The 22,696-nt window shown below is 38.4% G+C and overlaps 1 protein-coding gene across 5 annotated transcripts in view; it reads left to right on the top strand.

Moving 5' to 3' along the window:
• EYA3 (EYA transcriptional coactivator and phosphatase 3) overlaps nt 1–22,696 on the top strand; it is a 123,485-nt gene that overhangs the window by 46,292 nt on the left and 54,497 nt on the right. For 3 of the 5 annotated variants that reach the window (XM_010380357.2, XM_010380356.2, XM_010380359.2), the window contains 4 exons: nt 3,125–3,204; nt 6,897–6,963; nt 10,111–10,247; nt 17,928–18,065. In XM_010380357.2, the coding sequence (XP_010378659.1) occupies nt 3,125–3,204; nt 6,897–6,963; nt 10,111–10,247; nt 17,928–18,065 (422 nt within the window). The remainder of the gene's footprint in view (nt 1–3,124; nt 3,205–6,896; nt 6,964–10,110; nt 10,248–17,927; nt 18,066–22,696) is intronic. The other 2 variants (XM_010380361.2, XM_010380360.2) reach the window with 1 other exon arrangement.

The following is a 22,696-nucleotide window of genomic DNA, read 5'->3' as shown; positions in this document are numbered from 1 at the left end:
AGCAAAATTAACAATGAATACAAAGCAAAATTTATGTTTATATGACTTTGAAAATAATTATATTTTGAGGCGGTATGTCATTTCTCTAAGGATAATAATTTAAATATTTAACAAGTTAATTCACTGTCTTGGTGCTGTTGTTTCTATTTATTCTCTAGATGCTCATTTGAGTACGTAGGGGATGTTGCTATAACATAATATTCTAGGACCACTGGATTTTAGGAACTGGTCCAATGTATACTGAATCATAGAAATATCACCAGCTTCTAAGATACAGGATCTAGAAATAGTCTTCAGCAGTGGGTATAACAGTGAACCCCAGACTTGACCAGGTACATGTAGAAGTCAAACTAGTTATTGATGTCTGAAATGTGAAGTTTTGGTTCAGTTTTATGCCCTTCCCCTGGGAATTCTATGTAAGTAGGTGTGAGATGGGGTCCAGAAGTCTGTATTTTTATTAACTATTAGGTAATTATAATAAATCACCCAGTTTGGGAAACTGACACAACTACTCCATATAATTTCTTGCCCTTACCCTTCAATTTCCATAATCACATCTTAAGTTCTATTCCAAAAATATAAACATTAAGTTCTATTCCAAAAATATAAACATTTGAGTAACAAGATAAAAATGAAACTTATTTGGGGATTTAGGTTTAAAATTAATTACAAATGAGGAAAAATTATTTGAACATTCAAAATATACCATTAAAGCTGGACACTGTGGCTCACATCTGTAATTCCAGCACTTTGGGATGCTGAGGTGGGCGGATTGCTTGAGACCAGGAGTTTGAGACCAGCCTGGGCAATATGGTGAAACCCTATCTCTACAAAAATTGCAAAATTTAGCTGGACATGGTGGCACATGCCTGTAGTCCCAGCTACTCGGGAGGATGAAGTAGGAAGATCACTTGAGCCCGGGAGGTCAAAGCTGCAGTGAGCCATGATGGAGCCACTGCACTCCATCCTGGGTGACAGAGTGAGACCCTGTCTCAAACAAAACAAAAACTAACCAAACAAAAAATATATACAATTTTTAAGAAAACCCTTAGGCTTGAATATTAGAAGTCAGTTTCAGAAATAATAAGAGAACTTTATAAATTTTGGTGCTATGTATTTTTTATATAAGTAACATTTCTTTTTGCAATTTTGCTGTGTAGAAACTACTTTTACCTTTGATTAGTCAGCATTATCTTTCCAGATATATAGAGCCTCTGGTACAATGTCTTCCACCTCTCCCTAGAGTGTAGAAGAACAAAGCAGGTTTCTTTCTAGGGTGCATGAATGTAGGAATGATGCCTGGGCTTTGAAGAAGTTTTAATATAATAACAGTTACAGTTAAAGTGTGCTTACTATGTTCTAGCTTTGCTCTAAACATTAACTTAATAGTCCTCATAACAGCCCTATGAAATAGGTTTCATTTTTATTCTCGTTGACGGATGTAGAAAGGGGGGACAGATAAGTTCAGTGACTTGTCCAAGGTCATAGAGCTAGTTATTGGCAGAGTAGAATATGAACTTGCACAGTCTGACTCTAGAATCAACACTCATAACCACTGTGCTATAATGGGAGATAATAACTGAAGAATGAAAAGTAAAGTAGATGGAAAAGGGAGAACATTGTGAAGAATTAAAGTTAGAACAATCTTCATTCCAGAATTTCTGTGAAATCTCTCCAGCATTAAACTATCTGACATAATGACTTGTCCTCCCAGTTTATGTGACTTATCATTCGCAATTTCTCTTAATTTTCCTTATAAGTTTAAAAAAAAAAAAGATGTTGCTTAGTCCTGGCTATAATAACAAATAGAAAATGAGGTGTTTGTGTTTTATTTAACTAGGAGAGAAGAGAAATATGGTAGAATGAATCTTAAGGGTTTAGAACCCCCACTTGGAAACAAACGTATAATTTTTGTTTGTTTCATTTTTGAGACAGAGTCTCGCTGTGTCACCTAGGCAGCAGTGCAGTAGCGCCGTCTCCAATCACTACAACTTCTGCCTCCCGGGTTCAGGTGATTCTCAGGGCTCAACCTCCCGAGTAGCTAGGACTACAGGCGTGCACCACAACGCCTGGTTTTTAGTAGAGACGGGGTTTTACCATGTTGGCCAGGCTGATCTCAAACTCCTAATCTCAAGTGATCCACCTGCCTCGGCTTCCCAAAGTGCTGGGATTACAGGAGTGAGCCACTGCACCTGGCCCAAACATGTAATTTGAAAACACTTCTCATATGATTATGGTTTGTAGCTGATGGGGAGCCGTTGTCTGAAATCAAACGTCTCCCTACCTTCCTGTGGTACTTCGGGAGCAAGGTAACAGAGCACTGTTGCACAGAATGGTGACTGTCATAAATAATATAGCATTGTATATTTCAAAATTGCTAAAAGCATAGAATTTAAGTGTTTTTATGTACTTTTTTTTCACAAAAAAGTGAAAGGTGTTTTATATATCAAAAATCACATTGTACCCCATAAACATATAATATGTACAATTTTTAAAAAGTGACAGAGCAATGTTTTACCATATGGTGTTAAAGAAAAATCTGACGTGCCAGTGACTTAGCTGGAATTTCTGAATTATATAAAAACTGAAGGGATCTAGAGATATAAGAAAGAACAGTAGGTCGGGTGTGGTGGCTCACGCCTGTAATCCCAGCACTTTGGGAGGCTGAGGTGGGCGGATCACAAGGTCAGGAGTTCAAGACCAGCCTGACCAACATGGTGAAACCCTGTCTCTACTAAAAATACAAAAATTTGCTGGGCATGGTGGCATGCACCTGTAATCCCAGCTACTTAGGAGGCTGAGGCAGGAGAATCGCTTGAACCCAGGAGGCAGAGGTTGGCAGTGAGCCAAGATTGCGCCACTGCACTTGAGCCTGGGTGACAGAGTGAGACTCCATCTCAAAAAAAAAAAAAAAAAAAAAAAGAAAGAAAGAACTGTAGAATGCTGAGTGTACTAGCCCTGGCCCGAACTCTCTTCAAGTTGTTAAAAATCAACAATAAGGATATCATGAAGATTTACTTTGCCTTTTACTTGTATAGCCTAGGAGGAAGTAGGTTTGATCTCATCACTTTTAGCAATGCAGCAAATCAATCAGGGGCTAATGTGTTCGTTTTGGTTCTCCCAGTCAAGTAAGCAATCCAGATGTCAGTGATCAGAAGCCTGAAACATCAAGCCTTACTTCAAACCTTCCCATATCAGAGGAAAGTAAGTACTGTATTCTGTGCATGATTGAACAGATATTCCTATAACTAGTAATGCTTTTCTTATAGAATTGGTTTTTCATAATTGCCTTGTTTGTCCCAAAATATCCAGAAGGCTCTCCCATCCTTGTTTTTGTGGGTATTTATCCTTGAGCCCTCCTTTAAGCTTTATTGACAGAGCAACTGAGAAAAGATCACATGGAATCCATTTACCCAAGGAGTCACGCTCCGTGATTTTATTTTCGTTTTGAGATTGGGTGTTCTAAATGTAATAATGTCTTACAGAAAATCAGAGACAAGTTATACTTAACCATATATACTTCCCATGTACATTTTTTAAAAAGGTGTAACTTTTTTTAAAAGGTGTATCTTGAGTTCTATATAGTATTTCCTCAAAGGTGATTCTGTTCTGGTGGTTCTCAGACTTTTAGTCTACATAAGAATCATCTGGAATACTTGTTTGTAATGTAGAATTCTAGTTTCACCTCCGAAGATTATCATTCAGTAGATCTGATGTGGATAGGGAATCTGCAGTTTTGACAGGTTAGCCAGGTGATTCTGGTCCATATGGAAAACTCCATATTGTGGAAAACCACTCTAATCAATAAAACGTCTCCTCTAATTTCTTGAATATCCCACACATCCCCAAGAAAAAGACCTGTTCCCTAAAATCTTATACTTTACTTACTTCCGGGTCAGGAAGTAAGTTGAATATTCTTGCTCCTTCTAAATAATTTTCTTTTTTCCTTCAAATACTTTGGTTCAGCTGGGCATGGTGGCTCTTGTCTGTAATCCCAACACTTTGGGAGTCTGAGGCAGGAGGATCACCTGAGGCCAGGAGTTTGAGATCAGCCTGGGCAACAAAGTGAGACCTCCTCACTACAAAAAATAAAACAAAATAAATAAAAACTTTGGTTCATTTGAAGGCTACATCTATACCTTCCCCTACCTTTGTGTTTTTACTTTAGACTGTTGTCCTATTCATTCTGTTCTCTATTTTATTTTTTTTATGTTTTTTGAGATGGAGTCTTGCTTTCTTGCCCAGGTTGGAGTGCAGTGGCACAATCTCGACTCACTAGAACCTCCGCCTCCCGGGTTCGAGTGATTCTCCTGTCTCAGCCTCCCAAGTAGCTGGGATTACAGGTGCATGCCACCATGCCCAGCTACTTTTTGTATTTTTTTGTTGTTGTTGTTATTTATTTGTTTGTATATTTTTGAGATGGAGTTTCGCTCTTGTCACCAAGGCTGGAATGCAATGGTGAGATCTCGGCTCACTGCAACCTCTGCCTCCCAGGTTCAAGCTATTCTCCTGACTCAGCCTTCCGAGTAGCTGGAATTACTGGCACGTGCTATCACGCCCGGCTAATTTTTGTATTTTTAGTAGAGACAGGGTTTCACCATGTTGGCCAGGCTTGTCTCAAACTCCTGACCTCAAGTGATCTGCCAGCCTCAGCCTCCCAAAGTGCTGGGATTACAGGCATGAGCCACCACACCCAGCCGTTTCCTTCTTGTCAGGATGTAAGCAGTATACTTGCACCTGTCAGATGTAGAGCCTTTTATTTGTGTTCCATATACTATCTATTTTTACCTTACCCAAGGACTTGGGTACTGTAGTTTTCCTGCCACCACTTGTGTGTCATCACGGTCTTCTCTTTTTATCCTTCCTGTCAGTAAAGAAACATCTTACCATTTTAAAACATAAACACTGCTCCCCCTGCACCCCCACCCTTGGCTCCACATCTCCTACTAGTTATGGACACGTAAGTGACATATCAGCATTTCTGAAAGAGTTGCCCTCACTTGCTTTTTCACCTCCTATTCACTTTTCCAGCTTCTCAAATTTAGCTTCTGTCATCACTCTTCCAATGAAACTGCTGTCGTCAAGGCCATTAGTTGTTTTCATGTTGCAAATTCTAGAATACATTTCTCCTCACATTCTCCCTCTCTTTACTTTTCCTCCCACCTTTCTCCTTTGATGGGCCTCAGCCTTCTTTGGTGGGCCTCAGGCCTTAGTTCTAGGCTACCATCTTTCCTCTTTCTGGATTCTCCCATTACATTACTTTAAATATCTTATACATGGTTAATGAATTCCATATTGATATCCAGTCTGACTTCTTCCGTGATTTCATTTGTGTATCAAACTGCCTGTTTGACATCTTTACTGGAAGGAAAATCATACCTAAGATGTTCAAAAAAAGAACTTTCAATTCCTTTAGCCCCTATGACATACACTCTTCTCCCAAACTTGCACATCTTAGGAAGTGATATCACTCTCCCTCTAGTTGCTCAAACTAAAAACCTAGGAATCATCTTGTATTCTCCATTTTCCTCATTCTCTACATCAAATCCATCAGAATGTCCTGTTCGTTTTACCTTCAGAATATATTTCGAAGTCTTTGCCTCATCCCCACTGTTGCTATTCTAGTCCAAGCCAGCATATTACTTATTTGATTCTCCTATAGTATAATAGGATATTATACCTTGACTCTTTATAATTGTTTTGTGGTTCCCAAGTACTGCCAAGATCAAGGCTCATTCATTCTCTAGAGAAGTGAAAATTGACCTCAGTCTCCTAGGATGTTGTTGATCCCTTCCAGAATTAAATTAAATGGGAGGAAGATAAGGATTTGGGTTTTTTAATGTATGTGTCAACTGAGGAAGAACCATTGTGTAGAATTCAAATAAACTTACCTTACATTCTTTGCAATGGATTGTCAGAACTTTAGATCTAATTGACATTTCCTTCATTTTTGTCAAAGTGATTAGAGATTAATGTGATCTCCAATAATTATTTTTAAATACCTCAAACAATAGCATTGGACAAGCTCTTCTGTAATAAACTCACAGGTGTTGATTTGTCTTACTCTTGAGCACTTGAATTGGCCCCTCATCTGCTTTTGACCAGGGTTCTCTTTTTGGATCAGGCGCTCGTCCAGGGAACCTAATTAGACATAAAGTTAATTGGTTTGTTTTTAATCAGATATTTACAGTGTTCATACCAGAAGTAGTAATCATGAGAGTCAAGCCTTCATAGCAGCTATTCCAGATGAAGTCATGGGGGTCAAGAGGACAATAGCTGAAAAAGTCTGTGAGAGTCTGTCAGAGCATCACAGCAGTTCCTCACATCTGTCTCTGGTTTGCCAAAATCAAAGCCTTCACTACAAAACAGAAAAAATAGTAGTATAGAAATATACTTGCATCTACTCTGCTGTTGATTATGCATAGCAGTAGCAGTGGTTTTAAAATAAGATTGGATGCTTCCCCTAAATCTTTTCCTGAAAGTCATTCTTAAGGCTTTTACTCAATATAGTAAGCACTCAAAGAACAAGCTGAAGTAGAATAATGTGGTTTTCTAGACACAGAGCTTGCTTTTTAAGTTTGCCTATCAGCATAGCTGAGAGCTTAGGAGGTTGCTTCATCTATTATTTTAGATCAGTAATGGGTAAAGGTAGAGATCTCTACCAGCCTTCAGCTCTTTTCCATACCCCACCCTTCTTTTTTTACTGCCTCTGGAAGTCTATAACAGGTGTATAAACAAAAAAGTGAGATATTTTCTACCACATAGTCTTTCTATCTGGTGTCCAAGCTGTATTCTATTAATTAGTTTGAAAGACTATACAGTGAGATGTGCAGTTTTCCCATTCCATTTTCGAAATGTTCTAACTTTTTAACCTGGTGATACTATCTTTCTTTCAGTTATGACATGCACCGATTACATCCCTCGCTCATCCAATGATTATACCTCACAGATGTATTCTGCAAAGTAAGTTGAATAATTGTTTCCAAAATGCATTTGCTTTTTCTGTAGATTCATTGCAAAATTTAATATTATTTTTCCTCTAAAATAATAGATATTTAAATTATTTTTATATCTCTTATTCTATCATCATTCCAATTTTTAATTCCCTCTAAATATAGTCTATGTAGTATCCTTTTAAAAAGTAGATAGTTGCCTGTAATGGATCATTTTACACAGAAGCTTACTCTAAAATGAGTAGGCACTGAACATGCAAAATAGTGTTAGTGATTAACCATATCATTGATTGACCTCTGGTCATTCTCTCTGTCCTGTACCTTGACATATGACATACAGATTAATAAAAACAAGACTGGATTTCCCAGTCCAATCTGTGTTCAGTTTTTTTTTTTTTTTTCTTTTTTTGAAGACAGAGTCTGGCTTTGTCATCCAGGCTGGAGTGCAGTGGCACCATCTTGGCTTACTGCAACCTCCACCTCCCGGGTTCAAGTGATTCTCCTGCCTCAGCCTCCTGAATAGCTGGAACTATCAGCATGCCACCATGCCCAGCTAATTTTTGTATTTTTTAGTAGAGATGGGGTTTCACCATGTTGGCCAGGCTGTTTTCAAACGGCTGATCTCAGGTGATCTGCCTACCTACCAAAGTGCTGGGATTACAGGCATGAGCCACCACGCCTGGCCTGTGTTCAGTTTCTTGATTGAGGAATGTCCTCAGAGTAGAACTGGGCTTGAAGTTAGGTTTGGTGGGAAAGTCACTAAGAGGTTATGTTTTGGGCCTTCATGGGGTAATATCAGCATTAATATCAGCCAAGTTACTCATCTCCAAGGTGGGTAGGTGCAGAACAGTGTGTATACCAAGCTACCTATTGTGCATAATAAAGAGTGGACCTATGCATACAAAGACATATACAAGTGCATTTATTAAGCCAGGATATATTCTTATGTGCTTACAGCTGCTGGATACATAACGAAACTGGTAACAAAAAAGCAAGAGATACTTTATGGGGCTGTTATAAAAAGGAACTGTCTTTCTTTTCCCTGGTTATATCCATTTTTACCTTTTGAATTTTGCATTAGTTAAAAAATAAAAAGTCAACCCAATGAGTTCTTCTAATTTTAATCTGGTATTAACACTAATGTTGTGCTTGGGCTAATCATTTTCATGTGACTTTCTCCTGTGAAATGACTGAACCTATTCTCTGAGATTATTATGAAGAAATTAGATACTAAATGTGAAAACACATTTGAGCTTTGGGCTACAAAGACTCTGCATGAAAAAGGACGTTATGGTCTTTACCATATCTGGAGATTAATCCATTTAAGGTCACTAAGATTTAAATCATTCCCATGAGACCTGAGTAACAACTCTAACCTGAGCTATTTCCTGGACTCAGATCTGGCTAAGAAGAATAGACATTTTTAAATTCAGTTTTTTAGAATCTACTGATTCTAAAGAATCTAAGAGTGGATATGTTGCAGATTCCAAATTCATTTATTCATTCAGAAAGTATTTGCATACCTGCTATATTCAGAATACCTTATTAGCTATACCATCTATCTTAATTCAGACCTCTTTATTACTTATCTGAACTATTTTTTTAGCTGGATCTCCATTACCAGTTTCTCCTCCCTTTCTAAACAATTTTACAAAGCATTGTCAAAATAATCTTTATTAAAGAACAGCTCTGATCTTGTCACTCTTTGCTCAATAATTTCAGTGGCTCTCAGTTTCAGATTTGCCTTTTAGCCTAGCATTCAAGGTCTTTGCTTCCTTTCTCTCACTACTTCTCTTAATATACTTCCCTCAGTTATCTATGCTCTTTGCAGGCTGAAGCCCTTGCTTTCCTTCCTCTGTTCCCTGGCAGGACTTTTTTCTTACCCTAGAACACCCTTTCTTTCCCAATTCTGTACCTCTTATCTACTCAGCTATTCTTTATGGCCTTTCTTCATTTTCCTCTTCCTCCAAAGGTGAAAAAAATGTTTCCCCTTTAAAACACCCCCTGCCACCCCCGCCATATTTTATTATGCTTACATGGTACAAATAGCATTTTCTTTTTTATGTTATATATACAGTGTAACTCACCACATGAAATAATTGGTATCAGTGCAATATCATGGATGAAATGGTTATATCTGCTAGCTACTGTAAAGTCCCAGGAGTTTCACTGCTGAAATCTCTAGCTATTGCTGATATGGTGGCACCAACTTGTGGCAGTATGCCCTGACTTAAATATCATTGAGGAGATTGAGTCCTGTCTGGAACTTCCCAGACTTTGTTACTTACCTGGGTTCTGTTTTGTAGGCTTGATTTAAGGATATTGGAACCCATCTCTACTTCCGTTTTTTTGGTGTGTTTGCTTGCCTTTTCTCCACCAGCCTCACCCTCTTTTCCAGTCTTACTTTCCCTCTCAGAACTTTAGTTTGGTTCAAGGGGCAGAGTGGAGAATGAGAACCAATTGCCAATCTTGTTCTATCTAGTTTTCTATTATATTAGGATTTTATTCTAGATGTAGGCTAATGGCATGAACAAGTTTAATCCATCCTTGTGTCTCACATAGGGCCATGATTGTAGCACACTAGAAATATTTGTAGGATAATTGGAACTTGGAGGGATGTTTGAAACTTAAATTTTTCATAAAATTATTCCTTGGGTTGATGATAGTAGAACCTGGAAAGGAGGAAAGGCTTCTACTTTCTGATCATAAGAGCCATTTTAGGCCGGGCACAGTGGCTCACTCCTGTAATCCCAGCACCTTGGGAGGCCGAGGCGGGTGGATCACTTGAGGTCAAGAGTTCGAGACCAGCCTGGCCTATAAGGATGAAACCCCATCTCTACTAAAAATACAAAAATTATCCAGATGTGGCGGTAAGTGCCTGTAATCAATCCCAGGTACTTGGGAGGCTGAGACAGAAGAATTGCTTGAACTGGGGAGGCGGAGGCTACAATTAGCCGAGATCATGCCACTGCACTCCAGCCTGGGCAACAGAGCAAGACTGTCTCAAAAATAAAAAATTTTTAAAAAGAGCCATTTTATGTGGAAGATTAGTCTCCTTGTTGCAGATTCTTTGCCGTTAGTGGTGGTAGCTATTTTACCTATTTTTCATTACTAAAGTAAATCACACAAAAGTTTTTGTTTTCTTGAAATTTTCTAGACCTTATGCACATATTCTCTCAGTTCCTGTTTCGGAAACTGCTTACCCTGGGCAGACTCAATACCAGACACTACAGCAGACTCAACCCTATGCTGTCTACCCTCAGGCAACCCAAACGTATGGACTACCTCCTTTTGGTAAGGCACTCTATTGTAAACAATTTCTAAGAATGTTGATTTTATTCCCCAGAAACTTTGATCAGCCATGCATCATTCTTTACAGAGCACTTAGTTACATATGTGGTTGGGTATGCAACTTTGCAACAGTATGTTTGATGTATATAATAAAAAAATCGTAGTTTTTTAGTACTCATTTAGCTATTTTGTATGTTCTAAGTCTTGACCCTGAAGCTTGGAATCTTTAAGTGTTTGGTAAATTCTTTGAGGATTTGCTATTGATTTAACTTACTTTATATACAATATAATATGGTACTATCATTAGGAAAGCATAATAAATATATTTCGAGGTGGCCAATTTCTTGCTAAAACCAGGTAGTCTGAATATGTATCATAGTTTGCTCTGTGGGGTTTTTTGTTTGTTTGTTTGTTTTTGTGTGTTTTTTTTTTTTTTTTTTTTTTTGGCCAATTTCTCCCTCTCCTTTCTCCCCTAACCCCACCTAAAACTCATCAGATATTGTTCTGCTGAACCGAAAAGTCATTTTAGAATGCCAGAAATCCCCAATTTTCTTATAACCTTATATGCCTAGGGAGTTATTTTCATTGGTTTTAGGTGTCTTGGACATGAACTATAAATTAAAATGATTTATCAGACGTCCCTTTAAGGTTCTTTGGGTGCTTAATACCTGTGCTTATTTTTCTGTGTGTGTAAATGCAGTGTGCTTCATTGCTCCTTCCCTGCTTTCCTGAAATGGGTGTCAGAAAATTAAAAGAGTACTGTATTATTTAAAAATATGTAATATGTAACAAAATTATATTTCTGTAGACTTTATTTAATCAAGCTATGAATTAGAAAAGTTTTCCAGACAGATCACCACACAGATTCTGGATGTATTAATGTACCTGCTTCTAGTTTCCACATTCCTGTTTCTCCTGAGCCGCTTGGCTACTCTTTTATGATATTGTCAGCCTTCTTACTTTTAGGCTTGTTAGAATTCTTTGGCTCCTGGTAACTGCTAGAAACAAGAATTGGGAGTTATGTTTAATAATAGTGGGGTTGATAACTTCATGTGAGATGGAAAACAAATTCTCTTGTTTCCTCATTTGTACATCCATATTTCCATGCCTGTTAGTACCAGCCAGCATACTCAGATCTTGTATTTATGATATGATTAACCAGCCAACACTGAATGGACCTTTTGAAAGGAGACCCTTCTGTGAATATGTTTGTGTTGATTTCTTTTTGGTTATTTAAAGCTGATTTTTCAACAGTTGACTAATAATAGGCTAGCAATTATAATTATTTTCACATAGTTTTTAAAATCTTCTGTTTTGATTTGAATTACTAGCAAGCCCAAGCTGTTTACAACAGTTGATCATTCCTGCTGTTCAATATTAAATACAACTCCTATTATATCTCTGAGCACTGATTTATGGAATACCTAAGATAATTCTGTGTGCATATGGATCCTAGATATAATTAATTTTTTAAATGATCACTGTATTTCCCTTAAATTATTATTATTTCGAGACAGAGTCTTGCTCTGTGCACCACCAAGCCTGCCTAATTTTTGTATTTTAGTAGAGACAAGGTTTCACCATGTTGGCCAACTGGTCTCGAACTCCTGGCCTCAAGTGATCTGCCCAGCTCGGCCTACCAAAATGCTGGGATTACAGGCCTGAGCCACCATGCCCAGCCCGCTTTGGACAGGTCACTTGAGACCAGGAGTTCAAGACTAGCCTGGCCAACATGGTGAAACCCTGTCTCTATTAAAAATATTTAAAAAATTAGCCAGGCATGGTGGTAGGCACCCGTAATTCCAGCTACTCAGGAAGCTGAGGCATGAGAATCACTCGAACCTGGGAGACAGAGGTTGTGGTGAGCCGAGATGGCGCCACTGCACTCCAGCCTGGGTGACAGAGCAAGACTGTCTCAAAAAAAAAATAATAGTAATGATAATAATAATAATACATTAAAAAAGAAAAAAATTCTGTAAAGTAAATAGATCTCTGTTAAAACCTTGAAGGATACATGTTTATATTGTATGTTGGTAATATTGTTAATAACAGGCTCCTTTAATAATCTGGTTTTGTTTAATATTTGACGGCAAGGAAGACTTGTGTTTCATAATTTCTTCTATCAGTAATTCAGAGAGAGATAATCATTAGCTTAAATTTGACTTTAAGTAATGTATGAGACTTACTGGAGAGAGATTTTGGTTGGGGTAATGTGAATGATAGAGATCGCATATTCTCACAATTTACCAGAGAAATTATAAGAGAGGTTTGTAAAACTTTTAAAAGTGACTGTATTTTGAAAAGATGTTTTCTTGTGTTTTATCATGTGGCTTTTCTTGGTAATGTGTTAAATTAAGTAGGAGAAAACACTTGATTTCTTTTTTTCGAAATTAAGATTTTGGTACGTCGTGTCATCTTAGTGCTGCCTGTTTTCATATTAGCTAATTTGTTTTATTTCAGATGCAAATAGGGCTTCAGAAAAATTCATTATAATAATATTACCTTATCTCTATTATTTACTATAACAAGCTGTGTGCTAAGAATAAGTATTTCACACTTTATAGTATTGTCTCATTTAATCCTCAGAACCGTCCTAAGATTTGTAAGTGCTAGCTTTATCCCTTTTTATAGGGGAGAAACTGAGAGTTAAATCATGTGCCCAAAGTTCATACAATTAGTAAATGCCTGGGATTATAATTGAACCCCGGTTTGTTTCATTCCAGAAATGCTCATAACTTTAGGTCTGTATCAAAAAGATGGTCTCAGAGTTGAGTTTGAAATTAAAAAGCTTCCTCCTCTTGAAGAAAGGAGAAGAGATTAGAAGAAATCTAAGAAGACTATATGATGAGTAATCTTTTAAAGTAAAGAAATACTGATCATATTCTTTCCAGAGCTGTATACAAATGGGGTGGGGTGGCAGAAAGGAGATTAGAAGTTTAACTTCTAGGAATCTGAAGGAGTATGTGTAAGGAAAAGGGTACTTGTTTAATGTTAGTGGGATTCAAAAAATATGCCTTTAGGTGCCAACTGTTCTGATTTCTTTTAAAAGAACTTTAATGTGAGTTGGAGGAGTGGGTGATATGCATTAAGAGCCTTAAGGATGTTCATTTCCCTCAGTAATTTCACTTCTGGGAATGTATCCTATGGAACTAGTTAGAGATACCCACAAAAATGTGCTGACCAACATATTCATTGAAGCATTATTTATAATGTGAAAAAATTGAAAACCTAAAAATTGAATATTAAGGTATGTGTTAAATTGTATATGACTACTGCATAGCCATTATAAATCATATTCTTAAAAAATATTTAGGGTCTTGAGAAAACAGTATATTATTAATTGAAAAAAGCAGTGTATAATAACAAAAACACAATGTTGTAATACCAGTTTAGTATTTTAAAAAATATGTGCATACCCAGGTATGGTAGTGCATGCCTATAGTTCCAGCTACTTGGGAGACTGAGGTAGGAGGATCGCTTGAGCCCAGCAGTTCTGGGCTACAGTACACTATGCTGATTGGGTATCTGCACTAAGTTCAGCACCAGTGTGGTGACCTCCTGGGAGTGGGGGACCGCCAGGTTGCCTAAGGAAGGGTGAACTGGCCCAGGTTAGAAGCAGCAGGTTAAAACTCCAGTGCTGATCAGTGGTGGGATCATGCCTGTGAATAGCCACTGCACTCTGGTGTGGACAATATAGTGAGACCCTGCCTCTAAAAAAAAAAAGAAAAAAAATTGTGCCTAAAGAGTAATTGGAAGCAAAAAAAAGTGGCTGTTTTTCCTACAGATGTTTCAAAAATATATACATATACTTTGTTTATAATCAGGAAAAGTACTTACATTAAATTACTTACTATTTATAATAGCTTATCCAAATGAGCTACTGAATCAGCAAGCCAAAATGTCCTTTCATGTGCTTTTTCTAGCATTGGTGTATACTTTAGTTCCTCACCAGACTAATCTCTAAAGATCACTATATGCGTTACTATAAATTGAACTGATGAGATTAGTTTGGATAGTGAGTAATCAATAGTGAAGTACTTGTGCTGAGAAACTTGGGTAGAGTTTGTGATAAGACCCCACTCTGGGGGCAGCGGGAAAGCACTCAGAGACAGACTTGCTTTCCCATTGTTAACCTGACAGTTTCTCTGCAGCAGGCTCTTGATACTTAAAAGTACTTAAGAAAGTTGGTAGTTGTTGGCATAGAGCAGTGGACTGGGAGTCAGGTAATTAGGGTTTGGTTTCCTTGTTTGCTATGAGCAGTAGTTCTGTGGAGTCAAACCACTGGGTCATGATGCTGCCTATTATCTGGAATTCTGGTAGGGGTGCTTTTAGAGGAAGATGATTTGCATGTCTGAAGAGCCAGGTCTACAGTGATGCTGGAGGCACTGTCCATATTGTCTTTTATTCCTCATAAAATAATTATATGTTAAACATCTACTTTGTGTTTCTGGCCAAAGATATTCACAACTAGCTATCTCATACTTATTTGGACATTTGTGTTCTAATTTTTGATCTTATAAGAGGGAGACTATCAAAACATTCTCAGTTGATACTATTGTTAATAATAAGGTATTATTTTCATATAGTATAAAAATATGTTTATAAATCTAACCCCTTAGGGTCAAAACCTATTTGGAAAAAGAAATCACAGTGATGACAATAAATCTGAAAGTTATTGTGACATTGAAATAGCAATTTGTTTACCAAAAATTGTGATACACAACCAGCAGGAATCATATCACTGATACTCACATTTTACATCATAAATGTTTAAAAAATGATATTCCCAAATATTTTTATTGTTGAAAATCAAACATAGCAAGAATCTTAATTATGGCTAATCTGGACAGGACATATTTAAATGATCATGAATTATGATAGGGCAAATGCTTCTAATTCATGCTACCAATGTCAGTATTCCTCAGTCTCTTAAAATAAGTTATTTCATGTGATTAATAGATGAGAAAAAAATTACATTTTCTTTTTATGCATTAAGAGTTTGGGGCAAAGCCAGGCGCAGTGACTCATGCCTATAATCCCAGCACTTTGGGAGGTCAAGTCAGGAGGATCATTTAAGGCCAGGAGTTTGAAACCAGCCTAGGCAATATGACAAAATCTCGTCTCTGCAAAAATACAAAAAATAGCCAGGCGTTGTGTGCGTGTGGTCCCAGCTATTCAGGGGTTTGAGGCAGGAGGATCCCTTGATCCCAGCAGGTTGAGGCTGCAGTGAGCTGTGATTGTACCACTGTCCTATAGCCTGGGCAATAGAGCAAGACCCTGTCTCAAAAAACTTAAAAAGTGATTATCATATCCCACTATTGGTCTTTTTAAGATTTTCACATTTCTCTTTACTATTCCTAAATGTACTTGTCAATAAATTGGACAAATCTGAGTTGCACTGAAGTATCTCAGTGCCCTGGTGAAACAGAGGTTCTCATTTTCAAAGTATTATATTTTTGATTGCATATATCTGTTCATTGGCTATAAATTCAATCACTCCTAGTTTATCAGAGTAGGAGCAAATAAATGATATGAGTTAATGTTGAGTTTGAAGTCATGGCTAACCTTAGTACTGATGTCATACATGGAATGTGTTTGGTTAGTGAACCTTCTTAGACCTAATTATCAGCTTCAACTACACTAACCCAGTAACCATAGCTATTCAGAACACAGCGAACAACCAGGCATTAAGATTTTTTGGGCCTGGCGTGGTGGCTCATGCCTGTAATCCCAACACTTTGGGAGGCCGAGGTGAGTGGATTACCTGAGGTCAGCAGTTCGAGACCAGCCTGACCAACATAGTGAAACCCCATGTTTACTAAAAATACAAAATTAGCTGGGCATGGTGGTGCATACCTGTAATCCCAGATACTAGGGAGGCTGAGGCAGGAGAGTTGCTTGAACCCGGGAGGACGAGATTGCAGTAAGCTGAGATCATCATGCCACTGCAGTCTAGCCTGGGCAAAAAAAGTGAAACTCCATCTCAAAAAAAAAAAAAAAAAAAAAAAAAAAAAAAAAAAGATTTTTTTTAAAAAAAGTAGGCTTTTGTGTGGCCAAAATTATCACCAAAACCATGCACTTAAGAGTGTTTCGCTCATCAAGAATATCCTTGGGCTGTCATGCAGATGCAAAGCTTTGTTTATGGTTGCCTAGTTTATTGCAAATTAAAAGGCAGATATAGCCAAGGAAGTCAAGAAGCGACAGACCACAGAGAAAAAACAGTGAAATTAGAACCTAAAAATCAGAACTATAATTAAGTTCTGTTTAGTACTAAACAATTGTCTTTACACATCACAATAGCCTCTGCGGTATCTCTGTAATATATATAGCACAGCAGAGTTTTTATTTTTGAAACAGTAACTGAGAAAATCTAAAGGTATGTGTGCTATTTCCTCCCTGCTAAGAAGGAAGGAAAGGATATAAATATATTTTAGAAAGATTGTCACTCAGGAGCATTATGATAAAAAGAAAGTAAAAATGAACAGCTATGATGTTTGTCAGTATGAGATAGATTTATATGTTCTGACTTGGAAAGATGAATCTTGAGGTATTATGTAGAAAAGCAAATTATGTATACTGGGTATAAAACAGTCGTTGGCTGGCAGTGTGGCTCACACTTATAATCCCAACACTTTAAAAAGCCAAGGTGGAGGATTGCTTGAGGCCAGGAGTTCAAGACTGGCCTGGGCAACGTGGCAAGACCCACCTCTACAAAAAATTAGCCAAGTAAGCTGGCACACGCCCATAGTCTCAGCTACTCCTGTGGCTGAGGCAAGAGGATTGTTTGAGCCTAGGTGACAGAGGAAGACCCTGTCTCTTAACAACAGCAACAACAACAAAAAACCACAATCCCATTTTTGTTAAAAAAGAAGATTAGTGAATACATAGAAGAAATCTGTACTGAGTGTAGTGGCTCATGCCTATAATCCCAGCACTAAAGGAGGCTGGGGCAAAAGGATCGTGTGAGGCCTGGAGTTCAAGACCAGCCTGGGCAACAGAGCAAAACCCTATCTTATTTAAAAAAAAAAGAAAAGGAAGAAGAAATCATCTGGGTGACTCTTCTACAAACTGTTAATAGTGGTTAAGTCTGGATGATGGGGTTATATATGACTGTATTTTTTTCTAAATTATGTATTTCTGTAATGCTTTTAATTTACAAAATAAGCAGGTATGTCTTTCCTAATCAGAAGAAACAAAAGGGACAAAATAACCAGCTTAAGAAGGCAGAGAAATACTTAATATATTTTAGAAAAATTTGGTCCTTGTTTAATGGGTAAGTGGATTTGAAACTTATATGGAATGTCTCCTACCTTGACAGTTTGGATAAATTATTTATCACTGTACATGGACATCAGGCAGTCTTTATAACAGATACTCCAGTTGGGTGTGAATAACTCTTTTTTCTGAATCCTGCCTGGTCAGTTTCCCCCAATCATTGAAATGAATTTATATACATATTGGGATTTGTGGCAAGCTTTTTGTTTCTTTGCCCTTATCCCCTAATTCTTTGAAAGTGTTATTTGCTTGTGGTGTATTACAAGTGGGAGATTCAATAATTTTCTCTTACAAGCAAATTTATTTTTAAGATTTAGATTTTAAACCTACTGGCTGATATTTGAAAGCATAACCATGCTCCTCAGTCCCAGTGTATTGTTTGTAATTGGTCCAATTTATCTGATTCAGGTGCATTGTGGCCAGGTATGAAACCTGAAAGTGGTTTAATTCAGACTCCATCTCCAAGTCAACACAGTGTTCTTACCTGCACTACAGGGTTAACCACAAGCCAGCCAAGCCCAGCACATTATTCTTATCCCATTCAAGGTAAATAGGCATGGTTGTGTGTGTGTTTTTAAATTATTATTATTGTTTCTTGCTTTTAATCTACCTGTATCTCCAAACAAATAAATTGGATAATACAGGAGCTCTGTCTTCTAAAATAGAAAGGTGGTGATACTTGGATTTGTGCATGCTTTTTGTGTTAGGCAAACCACAGCTTAGGAGTGTGGTTTATAAGTAGTTTAGCCTTTGAATGTGAGCTGCTTAATAGATTGAAGCCTTCCCTTTTGCATGTTGGTGTCCAGAAAACCCCTTGATTTTGTTCTAGTCTATTTTCACTGATGTTTTGTCCTATAAATGAGCAGAAGACTCCATGGGTTGGAATTTTGCTGACCTGTATGAATTGTCATAGCGGTATGTGAGGTGTGTGCTGCTTTTCTGCTGTGTCTTTGTCACACTTATACCCCGTTTACTACTTGATGAGAGCATTTCTCTTGCTCAGGAAGTTCATTCTTATTTCTCTTTCAGGATAAAAAGCATAGTATTAAAGCTTAAGCTCTAAACATCTTTACCTTCCAAGTTCTTCCTGTAACAGAGTTAGAATTATGACAGGACTATTAGAAAAGAAGACAAAAAACTCAAAAGGCACTGTGGAATTCATTGTCTATTCTTCCAAATCCAGTGCAGGCAATTTGTCATTGCTCTAGACTGGGACTAGTATCCTTGTACCTGGCTTCTCATCTGCCTCTTTTCTCATGATATTTCCTAGCTTTTAAATTTTATTTCTTTTTTTTTTTTTTTTTTTTTTTTGAGACGGAGTCTCGCTCTGTCACCCAGGCTGGAGTGCAGTGGCCAGATCTCAGCTCACTGCAAGCTCCGCCTCCCGGGTTTACGCCATTCTCCTGCCTCAGCCTCCCGAGTAGCTGGGACTATAGGCGCCCGCCACCACGCCAGGCTAGTTTTTTGTATTTTTAGTAGAGACGGGGTTTCACCGTGTTAGCCAGGATGGTCTCAATCTCCTGACCTCGTGATCCGCCCGTCTCGGCCTCCCAAAGTGCTGGGATTACAGGCTTGAGCCACTGCGCCCGGCCTTAAATTTTATTTCTTATAAAATGGACAGTAGAGGGATTAGTATAGGACCTCAAAAACCTATCTGAGGTACTCTTAATGTGTAAGCGTTGGTGATAAAAAAAGTTTTAATGTAGATTAATTAGATTTTGTTTTTCAGTTTTAACTGTTTTCAGAAATGTTTGAAAACTACTTCTCCTTGGTCCAGTGGAAACAGAACTGGTCTCTATGTTCTGAGACCTTCCTCTGAGCTACCTTTACCTCCTGTTGTTTACCAAGTCTCCTCTTTTCTTCACTTGTTTCCTCCTCTTTTTTTTTTTTTCTCCCCTCGTCCTCTCCCCCTTCTTTCTTTCTAAGATGGGAACAAACCAGGAGGGAGAAACTGGAGAGAATGACTTTGCCTGTCTTCTCCACCACTCCCTTTCATTTTTATAGCGTATTTCTCTATAGTTTTTTGTTTTGTTTTGTGACAGAGTCTCACTCAGTTGCCCAGCTGGAATGCAGTGGAGCAATCATGGCTCACTGCAGCCTTCACCTCCCGGGCTAAAGTGATCCTGTCACCTCATCCTCTCCAGTAGCTGGGACTGCAGGTGCGCACCACCACACCCAGCTATTTTTTTCTACCTTTTTTTTTTAGAGGTGGGATCTCACTGTGTTGCCCAGGCTGGTCTTGAACTCCTGGGATCAGGCAATCCTCCTACCCCAGCTTCCCAAAGTGTTGAGATTATAGATATGAGCCACCACACTTGGCCTCGTATTTCTCTATGTTGATAGGCCTTTTGGGTTCAACCACAGGTAAGTCTAGTTGCCAATGTCTCTTCTAAACAGGTATATCTCTGATAACTTACACCTAGGTTGTGAAAGAAGACCAAGGGTTCTCTTAATGCTCTACCAAAATGTAAAACCACCATTCCTCTGTAGTTATGTCTAGAATTTGAGGAACGTGGTAGCTATGCTTATTTCTCCCTCGTAAAACAAGAGGAATCACCTCTTTGGGGTCTGTTAGGACCCACTGCTTTAAAACAGTCATGAGGCCAGGCACGATGGCTCAGCCTGTAATCCCAGCACTTTGGGAGGCTGTGGCGGGCGGATCACCTGAGGTCAGGAGTTGGAGACCAGCCTGACCAACATGGAGAAACCCAATCTGTACTAAAAATACAAAATTAGCCTGGCGTGGTGGCGCATGCCTGTAATCCTAGCTACTCAGGAGGCCCAGGTAGGAGAATCACTTGAACCCACGAGGCGGAGGTTGCAGTGAGCCGCGATTGCACCATTGTACTCCAGCCTGAGCAACAAGAGTGAGCCTCTGTCTCGAAAAAATAAATGGAAATTTTAAAAATTGAGAGTCGTGAAAATATCCCTTAAACTTCACTAACCACTGTTCTTATTTGTTATCTATTAGAACATTTTTTCCTTTGGATTGGCTAACCTGATTTCCTTCATTTTGCTATAAATGACAATTGCAGGTATTTATGAAGTGCTTACTATACTCTTGACGTTTTTCTAAGCCGTGGATAGATAGTGCTCATGTAATCCTCACAACAATCCAAACCTCATTTTACAGAGGGGGAACCTGAGGCACAGAAAAGCTAAGTAGCTTATCCATAGTCCCAAAATTAGCAAGTAATTAAGAAGGCAGGACATTAGCTGGGCATTCTGACCCCAGAGCATGAGTATAATATTTATGCTTTTCAGTATTGAGGTCATGGTATCAATATCAACTCTCCCATAATTGAGAACCTATACTAACAAATATCTAAATTCACTTATCCTCCGTTTTTCTGGTTAATCTATTGGCCCATTTTCTGGTTAATTAGCACAGGGTAGCAATTAAGGCAGAAGTTAACCATTAAGTTATCAATTTTTGCCATTTATTCTGATGAAAAAATTATTAGAAAAACAGTTGGCTGAAATGAAACATGTGTATTATTGGTATTAAATTACTTAAGTTCACCACTATCAGTATTACTCTCCTTGCTCCTACTTTTCCCTTCTCTTTTAGCATGGATAATGAATGTTAGCTATCCAGGGCTGTTTCTTTCCCCCTGCATAACTGCCCAATTTTTTTAAGTTTACACCCCAAGCATTCTTCAATTGACAGCAGCCCATCCTCCGTGGAGGAGTTAGGGAAATTATCTCAAAAACCTAATCTGCTTCTGGCTTAATTAACTCTAATCAGAACCTTTTCTTTAGTTTGTACTTCAGTGGTACCATAATGAGAAGAACTGCCTTTGTTTGCTCATAAAAATGTTTTAAATGAGTAGATCTGACTGTAGTATCATCCTTTTCCTAGAGTATCTGTTGACTATGTGGCCTTATCTTTGGTCATTTTCTTCAGCTGAGATGTTTTAATTGGTTAAATAATATTCAAGTGGCAAAATTAATTTCAGAAATTTCAAAATTAATTTTAATTATATATATTTTTTGAGATTGAGTCTTGCTCTATTGCCCAGGCTGGAGTGCAGTGGCGTGATCTCGGCTCACTACAACCTCTGCCTCCTGGGTTCAAGGAATTCTTGTGCCTCAGCCTCCCGAGTAGCTGGGATTATAGGCACCCACCACCACGCCCAGCTAATTTTTGTATTTTTAGTAGATACAGGGTTTCATCATATTGACCAGTCTGGTCTCGAACTTCTGACCTCAAGTATCTGCCTTCTTCAGCCTCTCAAAGTGCTGGGATTACAGGCATGAGCCACTGCGCCCTGCCTAATTCAATCTTTTTTTTTTTTTTTTTTTTTTTGAGACGGAGTCTCGCTCTCACCCAGGCTGGAGTGCAGTGGCGCCATCTCAGCTCACTGCAAGCTCCACCTCCTGGGTTCACACCATTCTCCTGCCTCAGCCTCCTGAGTAGCTGGGACCACAGGCGCCCGCCACCACGCCCGGCTAATTTTTTGTAATTTTAGTAAAGATGGGGTTTCACGGTGTTAGCCAGGATGGTCTCGATCTCCTGACTTCGTAATCTGCCCACCTCAGCCTCCCAAAGTGCTGGGATTACAGGCATGAGCCACTGTGCCTGGCCCTAATTCAATCTTTTAATGAATGTCTTTGTACTCTAGTATCATTGGTAACACACAATAATCTATCTTTGACCAGGAGATTTTTTTTAATTTTATTAATAGGTTTTATTTATTTATTTATTTATTTATTTATTTATTTATTTATTGAGACAGAGTCTTGCTCTGTCACCCAGGCTGGAGTGCAGTGGAGTGATCTCAGCTTACTGCAACCTCCACCTCCCGAGTTTAAGCGTATCTTCTGCCTCAGCCTCCCGAGTAGCTGGGATTACAGGCACATGCCACCATGCCCGACTAATTTTTGTATGTTTAGTCGAGACGGGGTTTCACCATGTCGGCCAGGCTGGTCTCAAACTCCTGACCTCAAGTGATCCACCCGCCTCGGCTTCCCAAACTGCTGGGATTACAGGTTTGAGCCACCGTGGCTGGCCTAGACTTTATTTTGTATTAATAATTTTAGATTTACAGAAAAATTGAGCAGATAGTACAGAGAGTTCCCATATATGCCTCCTCCTGCACAGTTTCCCATTATTAACATCTTATGTTAGTATATTAAACTTGTTATAATTAATGAACCAGTATTAGTATATTATT

This window comes from Rhinopithecus roxellana, chromosome 12, assembly GCF_007565055.1.
Source record: "Rhinopithecus roxellana isolate Shanxi Qingling chromosome 12, ASM756505v1, whole genome shotgun sequence".
NCBI lineage: Eukaryota > Metazoa > Chordata > Mammalia > Primates > Cercopithecidae > Rhinopithecus > Rhinopithecus roxellana.
The sequence above is the reverse complement of the archived record's forward strand: the minus strand, read 5'-3'. Positions and strand labels throughout refer to the sequence as shown.